Raw genomic sequence first — 19,145 nt, 5'->3', positions numbered from 1 at the left:
TACTATAGTGTTTTTTTTTTAACCCTATTCAATTCAATTCAAGTTTATTTGTATAGCGCTTTTTACAATACAGATTGTTGCAGAGCAGCTGCACAAAAGTTTTAGGCTACTACAATATATTTAGTAGCTTATTAGTGGTGAATACTGTATGTTGAGTCGATGCACATATGATATAAATATTAAATCAGTAACTGTGTAATTAAACAGATGATGAACATTAATTGCAATGGTTATGTGCTGTAATCAAACTTGTAGGAAAATTATGTAGTGCTGTATGTTGTTTCAAGGCTGGCATCATCTGCGGTCCTCTGAGGGTTGGCATCCCTACTATAGTAAAAAAGTAAAAAAGTAAAAAAGTTCTAGTAAACTGTGGGGAAAATACTGTAGTAGTTTATAGTAAATTTCTCTACTAAATACTATAGTGTTTTTGAACTCTACTATAGTAAAAAGTACTAGTAAACTGTGGTCAAAATACTGTAGTAATTTAACGTAAATTTTTCTAGTAAATATACTTTTTTGAACCTTACTATAGTAAAGGTACTACAGTAAACGGTGAGGAAAATATTATAGTATTTATAGTAAAGTTCTCTAGTAAATACTGTGGTGTTGTGAACCATATTGTGTGAACCAAAATGGTGAAAAAATAAATAATATAGTAATTTATAGTTCATGTAAAATTGCTCCAGTAAATACTAGTGTTTTTGAACCACACTATAGTGAAGGTGTTACAGTAAATTGAATGGTAATTTGCTGTGGTAATTTTGCTGCTACAACATGACCGTCATCACAGCACAGGTCAGGGCAAAACATATACTAATACAACACATACAAATTCCTTAAAATGAACAACACAAAACAGCATTATATAAAGTCATTTTTATTTTTGTTCTTGGCTGCAATGTTTAACTTTTGCCTGATATTGCCGCCAAACAGAAATGGGAGCCTGGCCTTGGTAGCCCCTTGGTAGTTAATTTATTACTGGTAAATGCACTTTTATGTGTCTTAATTACAGTTAATATGGACTTTTACTTGTTTATTCCTAAGTGTTTCTAGGGATGGACAGCTTAACTGAAAAAAACCTTTTGATGACCGGACCCCAGTCACTGAATGTGTTGATTCAGACAAACATCAGGGGTTGACTTGGCCAGAGAAGGGCAAACAGGCACACATAACATATAACAAAAATCATGAAATTATTGTTAGTACAACCAGAAGGCAGTAGGAAAAATATTATCCAGACTCATTTAATCTTGCCACAACATGGTTTGTTCACCAGTTCAAGAATTTTCACTAGTGTGAATTTTCTGGTGCTGTTTCAGTTCAGCATCTGTACTAAAGTTCCTCTCACACTTAAAGCACTCATGGTCTTTCACACCACTGTGTCTTTTCTGGTGTAATTTTAAAACATTCAGTCGTGAAAAGCTCTTTCCACACAAAGTACACATGTGAGGCTTCTCTTCTGAATGAACTTGCAGGTGCCTCTTCAGGTATTGTGCCCTAACAAATTTTTTACCACACTGATCACAGTTAAACGCTTTTTCTCCAGAATGAGAATGCAGATGTGATTTAAGACCATTTGTTTGGGTAAAACTCTTCCCACATTGATCACATGTATGCGGTTTCTCGCCAGTGTGGATCCTTACATGTGCTTTCAGATTTGCTGCTTGACTGAATCCCTTGCCACAGTGTGAACACTTGTAAGGTTTTTCTCCGGTGTGAGTCCTCTGGTGACGTTCCATTTCAGAATATGTCTTAAAAATCTTCCCACAACCAAAGCAAACAAGATTCTTTACACGTCTGTGTCTTTTCTTGTGTAATTTTAAATCCCCCAGCCGGGAAAAAATTTTCCCACACAAAGAACACATGTGAGGCTTCTCCTTTGAATGAATGCTCAGGGATTCTGTGCGTGGCTTCCGTCTAGTATGAATTTCCATGTGATCGTCAAGACTTTGTTTGTATGGGAATATTTTTCCACAATGAGGGCAAGTGAATTTTTTGCTGGCTCTTCTTCTTAATAAAAATGTACTTTCATTCTGTGAGAGACTCAAAGAGTTTTCTTCAGTTTTGATATCATGGTGTTTCACCTCATCTTCATTCAGTTCCTTACTCTCCTTATTCTCTTCTATCAGGTCTAAAATGAAAGGAAAAAAGTCAAAGACTGACAAGTGAAGGAAAAGGACGTTTGCTACAATCGCTATACAATTGGTGATTTTTAAAAACAATTTAATTTTATGTAGCAGCACTTTCCATGAATTGGGTGCATTTAATTTTGAGTATAAAATTCATTTCAGAATTTCACTTTTTGTGAACAATCCCTTTAATTATTACATAAATACTGATACAATCACCTTCCATTATCTCCATTACATTATAAAAATGTACATGTACTTTTGATACTAGTTATAATATCATCATTGTTAACGCAGAAGCAAAAACAAGCACCAACCTCTTGGTTCTTCAGTGTCTTCATGCTTCACTATGAAGGGTTCTGGATCACTCTTGACCTCACTGTAATCTAAAATAAACTCTTCCTTTACCGTTGTATGCTCTTCCTGATAGTCTGAATGCATGTCTTGCACTTGCTTTTTTACTGATTTTTGATGCTTCGAAATCTTTGCAAATATTTTTTTTTTAAAACAAAACAAAATATGTAGAGTTCGGAGAGCTTCGCTTCTGCTTCGTCTTTTAATGCAGTCTAACATAAACGGCGCCTTTCCGCCACCTATTGGACAGGAGTGTGGAGTGGATATTGGGAAGTTGAATAAACAAATTTTTTAAACAAATTTTTTTTTTTTTAATAAGGGTGTCCTTAATTCTATTGATCCATCTTGTATAAAAAAAATTATGAATTCTTGATTCTGTATTCCTTATTTATTCCCAAAGATCTTACAGCTTGAATAAGTTGAAATCTTGCTATTTCATATTCATCACTTTTCTATTTGTCCACATTTGTCACAATTTCCCTATTTGTTTTCAACATTTGTGTTTGTTCTTAGCATTTCCAGTCAGGTAGGTGAAATATTATGCTAATATCTTATTGAATACTGTTCATATGTATACTATTTACCAACTTTAGTTTATCAACAACAAAAAAAAATCACCATTTGCTGCTTAGAAAGTCCTTCTCTATATGATTTTAGAAGCTTCCACACGTTTTCTAGCCGTGGTTAAGACAGCATTAACTAGCAGAACAACATATTCAGTTGTACAATAACCGTGTAATCAATGCTGTTGTTTACATCCAAGTATCTCCAATATGGCTGTGCATCCTGGTCAGTCATCAAACCATGATGTAAGTGCAATCGCTCTATTAATATTAAAATGTCTCTGTTTCCAAACTTTCTTCTTCACCAACATTTTGTAGTATGTGATGCAAGTTCCTTCTGGACTGAATTCATGGCTTCACTTATAGTGCTGGACCCTTTCCAAATACTGTTTAATGGACCCTTTTTACAGACTGCAATGGCGAAGCTGTTTACAGTTTACCTGTTAACTTTGTTTATACATACATTAAAAAAAAAAAACGCAAACCTGAAATGAAATCTTTAGTTCAGCTTCAATGGAGACGATTGTTACACAGCAAAACACAGTCACTTGTCGCCATCTCCTGGAGTGTTTATGTAACCTGCAGAAAATTTAAGTAGGCTATGTAAATAAGATGACAGTTTATTTAACCATGTTTGACTACATTAAGAAAACCAGCACTCAGTTTTAAAATAATATAAATCAAAAATAAAAGTGAACAGTGAACATCATTCTACAGGAATTATAAGCAACATCACTAGCGTCAAAAATGACATTGCAGAAAATATGTATTCACGTTTCGTCACTAGGGGACGCACCAGAAGTGAGACCAGCGTCCAGTCTGAGTCAAAAAAATGATGTGTGTGTGAATGCAGTGTAGTAGAATAAATAAATAAATACTAAATGTAATTTCATATTATTTTAAATCACATTTTAAATTATAATATAATAATAAAACACACCAATACAACAAAAACAATACAACTGCACAATAGTGTTGTCCCCCTAGAAAAGTAGCATTAGTGATTTCATTAATCAAAAAAGAGTGCAACATATAATGGCTAAGTGATGAATTTAATACTAGTAGGGAATAAATACACAATCCAAACTTTAAAATCTCACTTTATGCACAATAACAACATTAATGGTCAATTTGAGTCTGCTGAGATCGTGTCAAACAACTCAACAGGATGTGGTCGATGGAGCTCAAAGTAACAAAAAAAAATGTTCAGCAGTATGAAATGAGAAGTGGATAAACCACAGACGTAGAATTAATGTGTAAAATTCTTGTCAAGTCAGTTCTTCATTGGAGGCTGGGGTTTGGAAATGAGGGACAGGTTTTGTTAATGCTGTTGTTCCCTATTGACATGACAGAGCCTTGAACTGCAGTGAACGTGCTGAAAATAAACCACAAGAACCAGTCATTTAGATCAGTGAACAGATTTCCTTTTAAGACGACTAGATTTAGTGAGTAGAGGAAGGGTCTCTTAAAGTATATCTTCAACCTTGCTCTTGGGGACCCACTTGATGTCTGATGTTTAGTGAAGGGCTTCTTTTCTTGCTATATCATAAATCTTAGGGTATGACTTCACCTAAGGGTTAAATAAAGGTGTTATTGTTCTCGTGCAAGAAACATCTTGTTTCCACTGTATGCTTTTAACACTTTAGCAGTTCCGTTTCTGAGTCAAAATGAAACCTGCTGTGGTCTGAGTATAATTCAGACCAGTTTAGTGGCAGAATGACCCAAATGAATGTGGCTTCTGTTGGGTGGACAGACGTCTTGCTCCTGTCTACTATTGCATGTGTGCGGTTGACTGATGTGTAAACGGGCTAAGGCATTATTTTTCTTTAAGTCAGATTTTCACTCACAATTTCCACTGTAAAAAATAATGGCTCCAGTAACACTGACACCACTTTCTTGCGCTTGGGACAGCTGTAATGTATCTACATTTCAATAGCTTAACACAGAAGTAGAACGAACCAAACAAACATTCTGGAAAAAATAACAGCTTCTCTGCAAGTTTGCTCTCAAAGCAAAGGTAAAGCATTTTCAACAGGGTAAAGGCTGAGTACAGTCTTATGTCATATCTATGGAAACAAGTGATAAACAGATGTTACTGTTCTGTGTTTTTATTAAAAGCTAAGGAAAAAAACCGGAATGCGAAACTATTAAACTGAGCCACAACATCAGTATTTGCTGTTGCGCGTTCATATAGGCTATATCGCTTGCGGCGCGCTTCACGGAGGCGCGCAGACTGAAAAGCATTTTTCTGATTGGCTGAGGAGTTTTTCTAGCTCTAAACTGCAAGTTGTCTAGACATATCTAAGATAAAAGGACCATATTAAAGACGCGACATGTTTCATGAAATCGCTCATTAAAGCCATTGTACGGATCTATCTCAAACGGCTGAAGAATATGATACAAGCGCTCGTTTTGTTCTGTTTATGTTTTTTTCCTCTTGTTGGTGAGTAATAAATATTTGACTACTTGCTTCAGCGTTGCTCTTTTTAGTATTTAAATCATTTAGAATATTGAAAATAATTACTTAATTGATCTCCAGGAGTGTTTGGTGTTGAGACAGATGAGATCGTGCCAGCGATGGAGGGAGATTCGTTCACCCTCCGTACCGGTCTTGCAAAAATACAAAAGGAAGATGAGATCGAGTGGCGCTTTGGATTGAGCAGAACTCGTATAATCAGAATAGCCTCGGGAAACATTACAACTTACAATGACGAGAAATTTGGAGACAGAATGCAGCTCAAAAGAGAGACTGGAGATCTCACCGTCACAAACATCACTAATGAACACAATGGTGTTTATCAGCTGAGCATCATTATCGGAAATAAGAAGTCAACCAAGCGATTCGCTGTCAATGTTTACGGTGAGATAAAGTTGTAGAGGTTGTAAATAATTTGAAGTCTTTATAGTTGTGTTTATGTTTCCTCTTTTTATTTGTTTCCCAGTTCCTGTGCCTATTCCTGTAATCTTCAGTGATACTTCACAGTGTGCTATATCGGCTGAAGGATCTTCAAGGACCTTCTTGTGTTCAGTGTTGAATATTAGTCATGTGACTCTCTCCTGGTACAAAGGAAACAGTTTATTGTCCAGCATCAGTGTGTCTGATCTCAGCATCAGTCTCTCTCTACCTCTGGAGGTGGAATATCAGGATAAAAACACCTACAGCTGCATGGTGAATAATCCTGTCAGCACCCAGACCAACCATCTGGACATCACTCAACTCTGTCAAATACATTCAGGTAGTCTAAATCCAGTTTTTTTGCATTTTTGTGAAAGAGTTTTCATTATGATTGTTTTACTCAGTGGTTGATTTATTGTCTTTCCTCAGGCTGTGACCTTTGTTTTGACTCTCCTGAAGCTGTTATCAGATTGGTAGTCACTGGTCTGATAAGTGTGGCTGCTGTGGCAGCTGTTGTTCTTTTGATTAATGACATCAGAAGATTCGGAAGAACACAGACATTAAAACGGTGATGCCTTGATACTGTATAGCAGTTTAATAAACAGTTTGTTTCTTTCTTTTTCTGCCTCAACATTTTTCAGTATTTCTTTTAATATTTATTTCAATGGTATAGTCTGATACAAACCTGGTGCCATTTAAGTTACAGTAAAAAAAAAAAAAAAAAAAAAAAAAAAAAAAAAGTAAAGTATAGGCAAAAGAGCAAATAGCCTGCTTCTAGGGATAAGACATGCAAACGTGTTTCCTAATCCTGTTACCATTTCAGAAACCTCCAATCCGTCAACTGTTTACTCTGACTTCATATAATAGTCTTACTTTTATCAGTTCATTTGGCTTTATTGTGTGTTTGCACACAAATCAAACACTGCATGAACTAAACTAGTGAACTTAATCACAGAAGTGACCCTTAACACATATAAGACCAATCACAAATTCACATCCGAACAGCTTAAAGATTAAACAAATAAGAACCATTTAAATCAATATTGTGAAGACAGATATATTTTCCTTACTTGTTTGAAGTAAATAACTAGATGGAATAACACATTTCACAAGTTTATTAGGAAATGATAGCTTTTTTATTATGTTCATTCACATACAGTGCATATTCAGTTAAAGGCTGAATAAATACTAGTTACCTTATTTGATTTTTATGCATTTTAAACAGTGTATGTTCACTAGTGCAGAAATTATCAGACAGTGGAGCAGCTGTATATCTGTATACATTTAGATCATATTTATCATTTCAGATTAACAACAACAAAAAAGAGTCAGATTTAATTCAAAAAACAAAATCTATAAATTTGTTTAATATGCTACAAAATTCAAAATGGAAATGCAAGAAGTTAGCTTATTCTTAAATAAGAGAACTTCAATTCTCCAATAAAAAAAGCCACACAAAGTGTCCATATAATGCCGCACATTACACTGCATGAGTCAAAGATATGTAAACTGTGTCTCTCACAGAGAGAGACAGATTAAGAATACACTGATGAGTGTGTAATGTAAACTAATATATCAACCAAACCTTGCTTATCTGTTTATTGCAAATAAAGCTTGTGTTTCTTTATACAGCTTAGCTACGTTTATATTGTTACAGTGGTTATGTATGGATATATACAGTGGTTATATACAGTGGATGGATTCATGCTGATTCTGAGGTTGATTCAATTGTTCCTTCCTGAAACCTGTTGTAAAAATACAGAAAGAGACACAGCAATGAATGTAATATAGTTTGAATTTTACAGTATATACAGGTCATGCATGCATTCACACACATAAAGAAAACACATTCTTTCAACAGTGAAAACACTCACAGGTACAGCATCATACAAACTGAACAGATCAGTATCTTACCACATTGGAGTTCCTGCTTAGATAATTCCGTCTTTTGGAAACAAACACAGAAATATATGTAATTACTGAAAATACAAGATTAATTTTGTTTTCTTTTAGCATTACTGCTCTGTTTAGAGTCAGAGTCTTGATAGCTAAACTTTCTTTTTACCCCCCCTTTTAAGCTTCTATTAAGGCTAACAGTAAAACCTTTTCCCTATCTCAGGACATGTACAGTAATGGCACACTTTTATACACCTTTCTCATTTACACTGTTTGCTCTAAAGTAAAGCATTACAAGATAAGTACTGTATTTAATATTTCTGTATTACTGTTGTGTATTTGTGATGGTATTATTATCTCAAATGTACAAACTTCATACAAGCACATCACTGGCAGAAAAGACACAAAATGTCTAACATAATGCAGAGATCAAGCAGATCATAACTCAGCAGCTTTGTTCATTTTTCTCAGACAGCTCACACTCTTTCAGTATCTGCCCTTCATCTATAATCATCATAAAATTAAGATTTCACCTATGTTCTTTCATGTTATAAAAACTGTGGATAATACTTACTCTTGCGTTTACAGTAAATCACAAAAGCAACTGTAACTGCAACTAAGGCTATACAAGCACATATCAGTGCTATATAACCTGGGTGAAGACCTGGATCTTCAGTGTGGCCCTTTGGTGTTACAATAGCTAAAATGAGACCATAATTACTATGAGTGAAACTGTCGGTTTGATCATATTATATAAAAAAAAAATGTATTTAAGAAATGCGTGTGTCTACTCACCTTTGACAGTAAGAACGATGGTCCTGTGTAAGGTGCACATTTTGTTGCTCATGTTTAGATGATAATCTCCAGAGTCTGTGGTTTCAGAGCCACTGATGTTGAGAGATCCTGTTTTTTCATTTAGCTGCAGTCTGCCTTTAAATCTCACATCAGCATTTTCAAGTACTATGAACTGATTAGTCCCTTTATTGATTTCAGCAATGAGATGGTCTTCAAACTTCCACAATATCAGATCATATCTTTGTATGTCAATAAGACCAGTGTGTAGAGTGACAGATTCTCCCTCCTTCACTGACACAGTCTTCGCGGCACCTGTTAGAAACAAACACTTATGAGAACAAACAGGTAACTCAGATATAAAATTCATATTACAGGGGATTCAACACTGTTTCATTTGGGAATATTTTAGATACATGGCGTAACAAGTCTTCTGTCAATTGGCCAAATACATCTTCTTGACTTGAAGAAACCTGTTGGCCAACTGTCTTTGAAGCCCGGTGTGTGCTGTAATTCTTAAAGTTTTATTAACCCTCTGGGGTTCTTCGGTCACTTTTGACCGGAATTTTTTAAATAAAAAAATTTTAAAAATCGTAGCTTCATCGGAATGGTATGAAACCTGGTGACTTTTATGGTATTTGGTATATGAACACACAAAAAAATTGGGGACAGGATTGGAAAAGTCTAAGTGGTCGTAAAAAAAATAGTCACACTCAGGGTCTTCGGGTCAAAATGACCGGCCATAGGAAATGAATGGGAAATTGGCAAAAATATGAAAATACAGAGTTTTTTTGTGCATACAATCTACAAATCAGCCACAATCCAGAAAAAAAGCACACAACTGTGAAGGGGTGACTCTCTAAAACATCAAGAGTGCAAAACACTACAATACACTCACACACACACACACTTATACACACACAAACACACGCACACACAAATGAACGTGTGTCATTTCAAAAGCTAATTTTGGGAAATGTGTGAAATAGAAGCAATCAATGTAAGAAATAAAGCACACAGCAATTAAAGCATAAGACTGTAAGCCATCAGAGTTCCAAAATAGACACACAGACACACACACACACACACACACACACACACACACACACACACACACACACACAGGGAAATATGAGATTGATGAGACTGTAACAGAGAAATGTGAGACTATGAATCAAATAAAAGGGAGACATTGGATCCAAAATGCAAAAGTCATACACCATGTCACACACACACACACACACACACACACACACGGAAAAAAGATTTCAAAACAAGCATCATTTGCTCAAAGTGCTATATGGAGACACTATGTTGTGATTTGTCACAACCTGATCTGTAATCACAATTAGTATGTAAATAATATGTAATTATAGTTAGGATGATATTTAAAACAAACTTTTTTTTCCTCTATTTTTTTATTTACTGTTTGACAATTGTTATACTTTTGCTGTTATTTTAGATTTATGTTCATAATTGCTGTTGCCTTTTGAATAAGAGGTACTGTTCATTGAATATGTAAAAAAAGAATGCACATAATATGTAAATAGGGTTAGGATGATATTTAAAATATTTTTATTTCTCTATTTTCCATTTAATGTTTGATAATTATACTTTTGCTGTTATTTTGTTGCCCATGCTGTTGCTGTTCATAATTGCTGTGCTAAATAAGAGTTATTGTTTATTGAATTTTACAAAAAAAATATTTAAATCAAAATGTTCATTATAAAAAGGTTACAAAATAAAAAAAATGGTATGACTGAAAGAACTGCATTTTTATTAAGTTAGAATTAAAACAATGGGTAACAAAATGCTTTCCATTGTTTCTCTTTCTAATGCAATGTTCTGGTCTGACTGTATTATAAAGTAAAACTGGCGCTTCAAATTACCAGTTAAACCAATCAAACAAACAAAAAACTTGGCAAATAATAAAAAAATAGTCTTTGATAATCTAATTTTATATATTAAAATCCACAACCTGAAAAGGCATTGGCAAATATGTGCAAAAACAACTAGAATTCACAAATCCTTCTATAGAGAGCATTACATCCATCTAGTGGTTAAAATAGGATATTGCCTGGTAATTATGCTCACTACGCCACCAGATGGCACAAATCTGACTTCAAAAAATTATTTTCTATAGGCCAGGTATCTACTTTAAACTAAAATACAGCATTAATTAAAAAATAATAAAAATTATATATATTTAAAAAAATTCTACTATATTCAATGGGAAAAAATAGATCATAATTGTTGCATAAATATTAATTATTATCATAAAATTCTGTCAAAACACGACAGAAAAAAAGAAAAAATATTATTGAACAAAAATACATTTGATTGATTTTACTGAAAAAAAAGAAATAATGATTTCAGGGCTCCGGTCACTTTTGACCGTGAGGGCCCTGAGTGTGACTGCTCGGCGAAGAACCCCAGAGGGTTAACATAAACTGAGAGAATTGAGAAATTAAATTAAGTCATGTTTTGATTCCATACATTTCAAGAACTATGTTCTTCAACAAGAAGGAGTTTTTTTTTTTTTTTTTACAATTTATTTATTCATTTTTCCCTATACTGCTGCCATAAACAATTTATGAACTTCTAACCTTGTTTAATTTAACCACAGGTTGTTAAGTGAGAGATAAGTAAAACTTGATAAAAAAACGTATTCTCCATTGCATTATTCTTTAATTTGCACAATCTACCACAATACCTGATCTGCAAGAGTGAACTTTTGTTCTCAGGGGCTATACATGTCACACTGATCGAAGCATGTTGTCGGTTTACTAATTACATATCAGCTGGCAGACTTGTTATGATTAAATTCTATTTAATTTAGCGTACATGTAAGTGTTTAATTGAGCAACTTAACTGTTCGCTTAAAAGTCGAAAATACGACAACAGAACTAATTTCTAATAAAATCTTATACGCTTACAGAAAAAATTAAGGTACTCACCAACAGTAATTTTGAATTCCATGTGCAAGATCATATGAATGGTGTTGATCTCCACTTTATAAACTCTAGACTGTTTCATTTGGATATTTCTAACGGTGAGATCTCCGGTCTGATTATTCAGATGTATGTTACTCCATCTCTCGTCAACATCGCTGTTTAATCCATTAACTTGCTTGAGACCATGGCCGGTTCCAAAATTTGTTTGTTTACATTTACTAAATGATTGTAACATTACAGTTTTAATTAAAAATGGCAAACAATATGTCATTCGAAAGCTCAGAGTTTCAGGGTTCGATATTTACTACCGTATTCTCATAGCGATAAATTGATTTTAATTAGTATCGAAATTTGTCATAACTTCAAGGAACATTAAAACCGGGAGTTCTTAACTGTTTTTGTCCAGTGACAATAACAGATGAATTAAAGCATGCTAACACCAGTGTAGTTTTCATGACAATATTACAAAAAACTAAATTTAATTCGACTTTTTAGTTCAAACAGTGTTAATTTAGGAAGAAAATCGACATATTCGCTTTGTTTACATAATATTTTTTTTCAAAGTAAATTATAATTCTTGACATTTTTCAATAAATTTTGCCCTCTGATGTGTGTTTCAGTGTTAAATCGCTATATTATCAAGTTTGATAGAGTCTTATGTGCAGAATAATTCCGCCTTCAGTGGTCTTTCTGGATTGCTGATTGGTTATTCATTCAAAACATTTTAACAGCACCACAGGCTGTTGTGATGTCCAAAAATCCCCTATCTATAATATTTACTGCTCACAGGTAGCCACTTTAAAGCTAATTCAGTTCAGATGAATGCAAAATGCAGCCAATAAATAGATAATTACAGAGATTATGTAGATTGTTGGTATTTGGGTTTCAGCCATATGTATATTTCCAAGCATTGACATTTTGTAGTTTAAATACCTATATTTAAGTATCTTAATATTTTCTTTGTCTAATATATGCACCACAAATGTAACACAAATAACTGAACAAAAATAACAAAAACAATGAGTGTTTTCTGACAGGTTTCCAAACACGTATACCCCCTTTTTTATTGGTTAGAAAAACAAAGAATTCCCTCAAACTCACATCATTGGTTTAGTCAGCAGGGCTATGTTGGGTTACTTAAACAATTGTAACAATATTTTCAAGGCACCACAGAGTCACAGGGAGAAACCAGTCACTGAATGACTTAAGCAGGAATCACAATGTATGATTTTGACAACAAATTTGTCAATTAAGATACATTTTTAGGTTTAAATTGTCGTGGGGCAAAATAAATAGTGCTGACTACTTCTTTTAACATATATGCATTCATTTTTGTATATTGTTGGGTGCAGAGTGCTATTTCAAAAAAAATATAACACAGGCATAAATGTGTAAAAACTAAAACCATCAGAATAAGGATGTGGAAGATTGCAGAAAATCAGGCAGAGTAGGTTTTGCCCCATATTAATCAGCCAGAATGCCGTTTTTAAATGCACATTCTATAAGAGAAGAAAAACTCAAATTAATCTCATTTTTATTAAAACTCTATAAAATTTGACTAATACATTTGCCAGACTTATGGCTTTCACGTCATTGCTTTTTGAGTTGTTCTGGCACAGTTTTGTACAGTTATTACTATATCTTTTTTATTCAGAATTAATGGATATTCACATTTCAAGACATTTAGGCTTATTTTATTATTTTTTTATAACACTTTAAAGAATTCTGACTTCTGAACGGTAAACTCATAACTATCATCTTTTTAAAGAGACCACAATTATGCTTTTAGTCTAAATAGTTAATAAGCTGCAACCTTTTGAGTTTGTGTAGGTCATGTTTGCGTTTGAGCTCAGTTAAGAGGGGTGACTGTTAACAGGTTAAGGCAGCAATGCAGGTGCCTTGATCTCCAAACCACCGTATCACACCATCTTTCTGTATTTTAGTAACACCAGTGTGTAGAGTGACAGAATCTCCCTCCATCACTGATAGTGACTCCACATCATCTGTCTCAACAACAAACACATGAGGAGAACAAACAGGAGCCGTTTAAAACAGAGATTGACTACTGCAAGCAATTTTCAAAAAAAAAAAAAAAAAAAAAAAATATATATATATATATATATATATATAGTAGAGTGTGAAAGCCTGAGGTTACATTGAAAATTCTTGATATAAAATCAATTAACATTTAAAAAAATGCAAAACATTCAAACAATTTCATACAAAAAATTCTGTTACTAGGTTATGTGATGTCAATAAATTTATTTGTAATAAGATAAAAAGCATGACTTTGGATACCACTGTAATTAAAACGGTGCCAGAAAGAAAAGGAAAGATCAATCCCTCAGTCAATTAATTAATGGCTGCCTATCATGTTCTACTACTCTTACTCTGACACTCATTAATTAAATATAGTATCAGAATGTCTACACTAAGTCTATATCAGTCACTAAATCAGTCATCAGGAAAAGATAACACAACACACTTTATGTTTTCAATTGTTAATTATATATTTTTTTATTTTTAGTATTATTGTTTGAAATTTACAAAAGAAAAGAAAACAAAACAAAGGCAGTACAATTCCATTTACTTTAACTTAATGTTCATCATAAATGGTTTTTATCTTTCTGAATTTTCTGGACTTCCTTATAATATAATAATTTCCATCATTACATTTTACATTGTCATTACAACAAACAAATAGGTCAATATAATGAAAAATACTATGTGTCAAATACTATTAATAATACTATTTTAATTTGGCATAACACATTCGTGGATACGAATTAACAACAAAATAATAAAATCCAAAAAATAAACTATAAACATTAAAAATACATAAAGGCATGAAAAATAGTAAATTAAACAGACAATAGTAATTTAATTTGAACAAAAAAATCAAGTTTTCACTTTTTGTTAAAATTATCTGATTTAGTCATTTATTGGCTTTTTATTTACTAAGATGACATGAAAATTATGTAACACAATTAACTTCCTTGTTTTTTTTCCAAGTTATTACTTATAAATCAGAATATAAATAGTTTACCCTTCAAGGTAAAATTTGTTATCTTTCAATTCCAATTAATAGCACATTTAAAACTTGGGTTACTCACCATGAACAGTAACACTGAAATTCTTGGATATTAGATGTCCACCCCCGATGTCTAGTTTATAAATTCCTTCATGTTGAGATGTGATGTTTTTGATGGTGAGAGATCCAGTTTTATGGTCCAGCTCTAGTCTGCCTTCGAACTTCTTTTCAGGAACATACTTTTCTGAGATTTTCTTGTTTTCAATCTTAGCTATGATAACGCCATCTTCACTCATCCAATCTATTATATCATCATTCTGTAGTTCAGAAACATCAGTGTGTAAAGTGACAGAATCTCCCTTCATCACTGATACTGACACTGCAACTTCAGCAGCACCAAACACACCTGAAGAACAAAGAGAAACGTGTTGCAAAGAGCAAGATTACACTTACACAGTAATTTTAGTAAAACATGTGCCGTAAGTGTTTATATCTATGACATTATATTCAACAATTTAAAGTAAGTAGCAGCAAAAGTGAAAGACTGTGAGACTTGTGTCGACACTTCTTGACTGGCAAGATGGCTGCGAGTGGAAACCCAAACAGTGTAAGTGAGTTGTTCTTTTTAGTAAACTCTGTGTACACAAACAATGTTCTCAATGCTCGAGTTCATGTGTAGAGACACAGGCGATACTTTGAGCAAAGTTTCATGGTGTGTCAAGCCTTCTAGTGTTGTAAAAATATCGATTTTGATGCGCTCAAAGTAATACCCCTAGCACTCCCATTCACCGGCCATTTGACCAGAAAACAAAAAAGTTTCCCTTTAATGCTTCAGTATTCTACAAACATAAATAAGGCATTTACAATAACTACTAAAAAAGAAGTGATAAATTCATGGACTGGACATGCAATTGTGTTAATGGCGGTCAAAGGACAGAATAGCTATGTTATGTCTGACCAGACTTTAGATGCATGTACTGGAACCACAAAGGTTAAACAAAATATGGCACAGTTTAGAGGCCACATTTAACACAATTGTGAGACCAACTTTTGTATCGGTTCTGCTGTATTCAAATTTAGGTTGAGGTGGCATAATTATTCTGAAGAAGTCATTTTGATTACCACGGTAATTCAAACCCATTCCACCTATTGTTACAACATAATTCAATAAAGCACTTAAGATGAAAAGAGCAAAAATTACGAGTTTGAAAAAGGATGAATTATATCAAGGGTGTGTTTACTATTTCCGGTTCCAAAATGTGTTTGTACTGGTTTTAATTTGGGGTTGAGGTGGCATAATTATTCCGAAGAAGTCATTTTGATTGCCACAGTAATTCAAACCTATTCCACCTAATGTTACAAAATCATTCAGTAAAGCACTTCAAAGGAAAGGGTGATAATTACGAGTGATGTTTAAAGTGGTTTGTATTAAGGGCGTGTTTACTATTTCCGGTTTATTGAAGCGATACTCCAATAAACAGGACTGTCACGCAACAATAACAAGTTCATTCATATTGATAACAGCGTTGTGCTCTGTCTATATCCCTGACTAACGGCGACAATGAGTGACAAACCCTAAATTAATTTTTCTGTTTTATGCTACTAATGCGTTTGTGTTGTTGTCAGTTTTAATGTAAAATAGTGATGCGCAGATTAATGCAGGCCGTCAGCGCCCTCTAGTTTTCACTACTAATCACACACGTGTACAACCAACTTACTCAAAAAATACGCTGTCATGTGTCACTATTTTCACAGAGCGACTCATCACAACATCACTTTGTACGTAAATAAATATGGTTAAAAATGTTAGGAAGCACTGGAGATATAACGTGATAATAGCAAATGAGCATTATCTGCAGTTAGCTTATTGAAACCGAAAGTGTTGAATTTATTTGAATAAAACTGACTCACCGTCCACGAATAATAAAATCCACAAAAGGATAGAATGGTTCCTCATTTTAATGCCGCTTCTGACCACATCCAAACTGAATGACGACAGTGATTCAGGGTACTGATGAGGGACTCGAGACAAACCTATCAAGTCACGTGGCTTCTGCGAATAAGCATATACTACGGTCTTACGTCACACAGTTTCAAAGTGTCCCAAAGCAAACCTAGGCTAGGTCAAAAAAGTCAAATATCTTCATAAACTGCGGTTTGATAATTATATATTAGAATATCAAAAAACTGAGACAAAGATGCAAAACCATTCACATAAACGTTTAATTTTTAATCATAATTCTCATTTACATATTCGATTTAAAAGCAGTGAAAATAAAAACAACGGCAGCATTCCATTAAGAGCAAAATACATTTAATCCAGCTAACGTTTTAAGATTTCATAGTCAGATCTGATCAAATGACAAACTGACAGAAAACTAAATATTGTTGAAATTGAGGCTACATAAAAAAAACCTAAAAAAAATAAAAATATAAAAATAAGGCACAATGTACCAAATCACAACTTGAAATTAAAATGAATGCCATTTTCTCCCACATGTATTCACTGATCACCAAATGTTCAAATATAAAGCAACAGTGCTGTATTTCTAGTGTTTCATAATAGCTATGCTAAAGCAGTAGTGTCTTCTATTATTATTTTGGTAAACACTCATACAAAGCGCATTTATAGATACAATTAGGTCACTTAAGTACAGCAGAGGTATAACAATTAAAACAATTAGAGTGTTAGACATAAGTAAATAAAATGGATCATTTCAGCAAAAGCATGTCTGTATGTCTGTAAACACAGCACAGGCTCAAGGATATGTACAAAAACACAACATTCACATTCACCAGTTGCACTTTATATGGTATATATTCTCAGAAATAAATATATCAGTCAGAGAAACACAATTGTGGTGCACATAATGTATACAGTACGGTTCTCACATGGTCCATTCTTGATCATTCATGAGTGTGAATGAATTTTAGAGGCAAATAACAGGATATATGATATGTTTCCCTTCACTGTTGACAGACCAACTCGATATTGGATCTGCTACAACTCTCCTGACTCATCAAAGGAGACTTAACTGACTCATTTGGTATGTTATGACTGGAATCTGTAAGAAAGCACAGAATAATCACAAAGATGTAAACGGATCATGGTTGTACGATTGCACAAAAACACCAGAGGTCAAAATTCATAAAGTGCATCTTAATGATATCTAAGCTACTCACCAATGACAGAAACATTGAATCTATATGATTCCACTTTTCCATTACTGCATATCTGTAGCTGATAATCTCCAGAATCTGTTTTTCTGGTGTTCCTGATGGTCAGAGATCCAGTCTTACCGTCCAGCTCAAGTTTGTTTCTAAACCTCCCATCAGCACCATCATAAGTCTTCTGACAGATCTTATTGGCTGCTCTGCTGACTTTTGCTATGACGTTGCCTCCAAACTTCCACTCAACCACATCGTCTTTCTGTAGTTCAGTACAACCAGTGTTGAGAGTGACAGGTTCTCCCTCTATCACTGGTTCTGTATTTTGTATTGATCCTGTTTTATCAATAAACATTGGTCAAACAATGGCAGAGATTCAAATAAAAACATTTTGTCAATAATAAATAAAGAAAGGAAAGACCACTTTTTACACTACTATTCATTAATTATGTTCACACTTAAGCACAGGAAGCTCAGTTTTATCTGAAGGGAATTCACCTGGTTCCTGCGCCTCCTTAAATTGACAGCAGTTACATGACCTCAGTCTCCCGAACAAAACTAGGAAAACCATATAACCCCAATTAAATGCAACTCAGTGGTATTTCATAATAACCTATTATTATAATGATTACACCTAAAAACATTCAAATTAAATCAGTTCAAAAGATTTGCATTTCTGTTACTTACCGTTCCTGTTGCGCCAGTTTTTAAAGCCTGTGGCCATGCACCAAACCGGCACTAACAGCGAAAGCACTATAGCGATTGACATCCAAACTACATGCGGGTAGGATATTTTCGTAACGGCTAAAAGAAATGATCAGAAATTAGCACAATGCCAGGAAACTACACTTAAAATAATGAAATAATGGTGCTTCACGCTGCCATAGAAGAACCTTTTTTTGTCTAAATGGTTCCATAAAGAACCTTTAACATCTGAAGGACCTTTCTGTTTCACAAAAGGTTCTTTGGGGTGAAAGAAGGTTCTTCAGATTATTTAGTGAACCTCATATATTGGTGCAAACAATATATATATATATATATATATATACACTGTATATACATACATATGGGCCATTCTACAGATTGGTGCAAACTGCTTTCCCAAAACCTAAAAAAAACATTGAAAAAGTATTCTACTTCTATTATATTTATTCTATTCTTTTACTAAGATCCTTCTATTATCTATTGAAACCCACAATAATATTTAAAATAGTAGTAAGCTTGATATATTTTTAAAACATCATCTGTTGGGTACTTTTCAATTGGGCTGTCCCGAACACTAACCCCTAAATTTCAATTCATATAAATCATAATGAAATAAAAGTGGTATTTTTTCCATTGTTGTTTTAAAAGCAGCTTTTT

At 33.7% G+C, this 19,145-nt stretch overlaps 1 protein-coding gene across 1 annotated transcript; it reads right to left on the bottom strand.

The window, feature by feature from the left end:
* Positions 1 to 8,283: 8,283 nt before the first annotated feature.
* On the bottom strand, positions 8,284 to 16,656 carry LOC141337959 (uncharacterized). Its single transcript, XM_073843532.1, has 6 exons — positions 16,527 to 16,656; positions 14,698 to 15,021; positions 13,459 to 13,587; positions 8,634 to 8,945; positions 8,491 to 8,538; positions 8,284 to 8,342 (listed from the first exon to the last, which is right to left on the bottom strand). Exons 1-6 carry the CDS (start codon positions 16,570 to 16,572, stop codon positions 8,284 to 8,286), a joined length of 918 nt encoding a protein of 305 aa, XP_073699633.1. The 5' UTR covers positions 16,573 to 16,656.
* Between the last annotated feature and the right edge of the window lie 2,489 nt (positions 16,657 to 19,145).

This window comes from Garra rufa, chromosome 7, assembly GCF_049309525.1.
Source record: "Garra rufa chromosome 7, GarRuf1.0, whole genome shotgun sequence".
NCBI classification, from domain to species: Eukaryota; Metazoa; Chordata; class Actinopteri; order Cypriniformes; family Cyprinidae; genus Garra; species Garra rufa.
The sequence above is the reverse complement of the archived record's forward strand: the minus strand, read 5'-3'. Positions and strand labels throughout refer to the sequence as shown.

Excerpts from the sequence above, each read along its gene's own strand:
- LOC141337959 (XM_073843532.1), bottom strand. The coding sequence starts at position 16,572 with ATGAGGAACCATTCTATCCTTTTGTGGATTTTATTATTCGTGGACG. Across the intron at positions 15,022-16,526 it reads GATTTTATTATTCGTGGACG|GTGTGTTTGGTGCTGCTGAA; the intron begins GTGAGTCAGTTT and ends TTTGTTCTTCAG. Across the intron at positions 8,539-8,633 it reads CATCGTTCTTACTGTCAAAG|CTATTGTAACACCAAAGGGC; the intron begins GTGAGTAGACAC and ends GTCTCATTTTAG.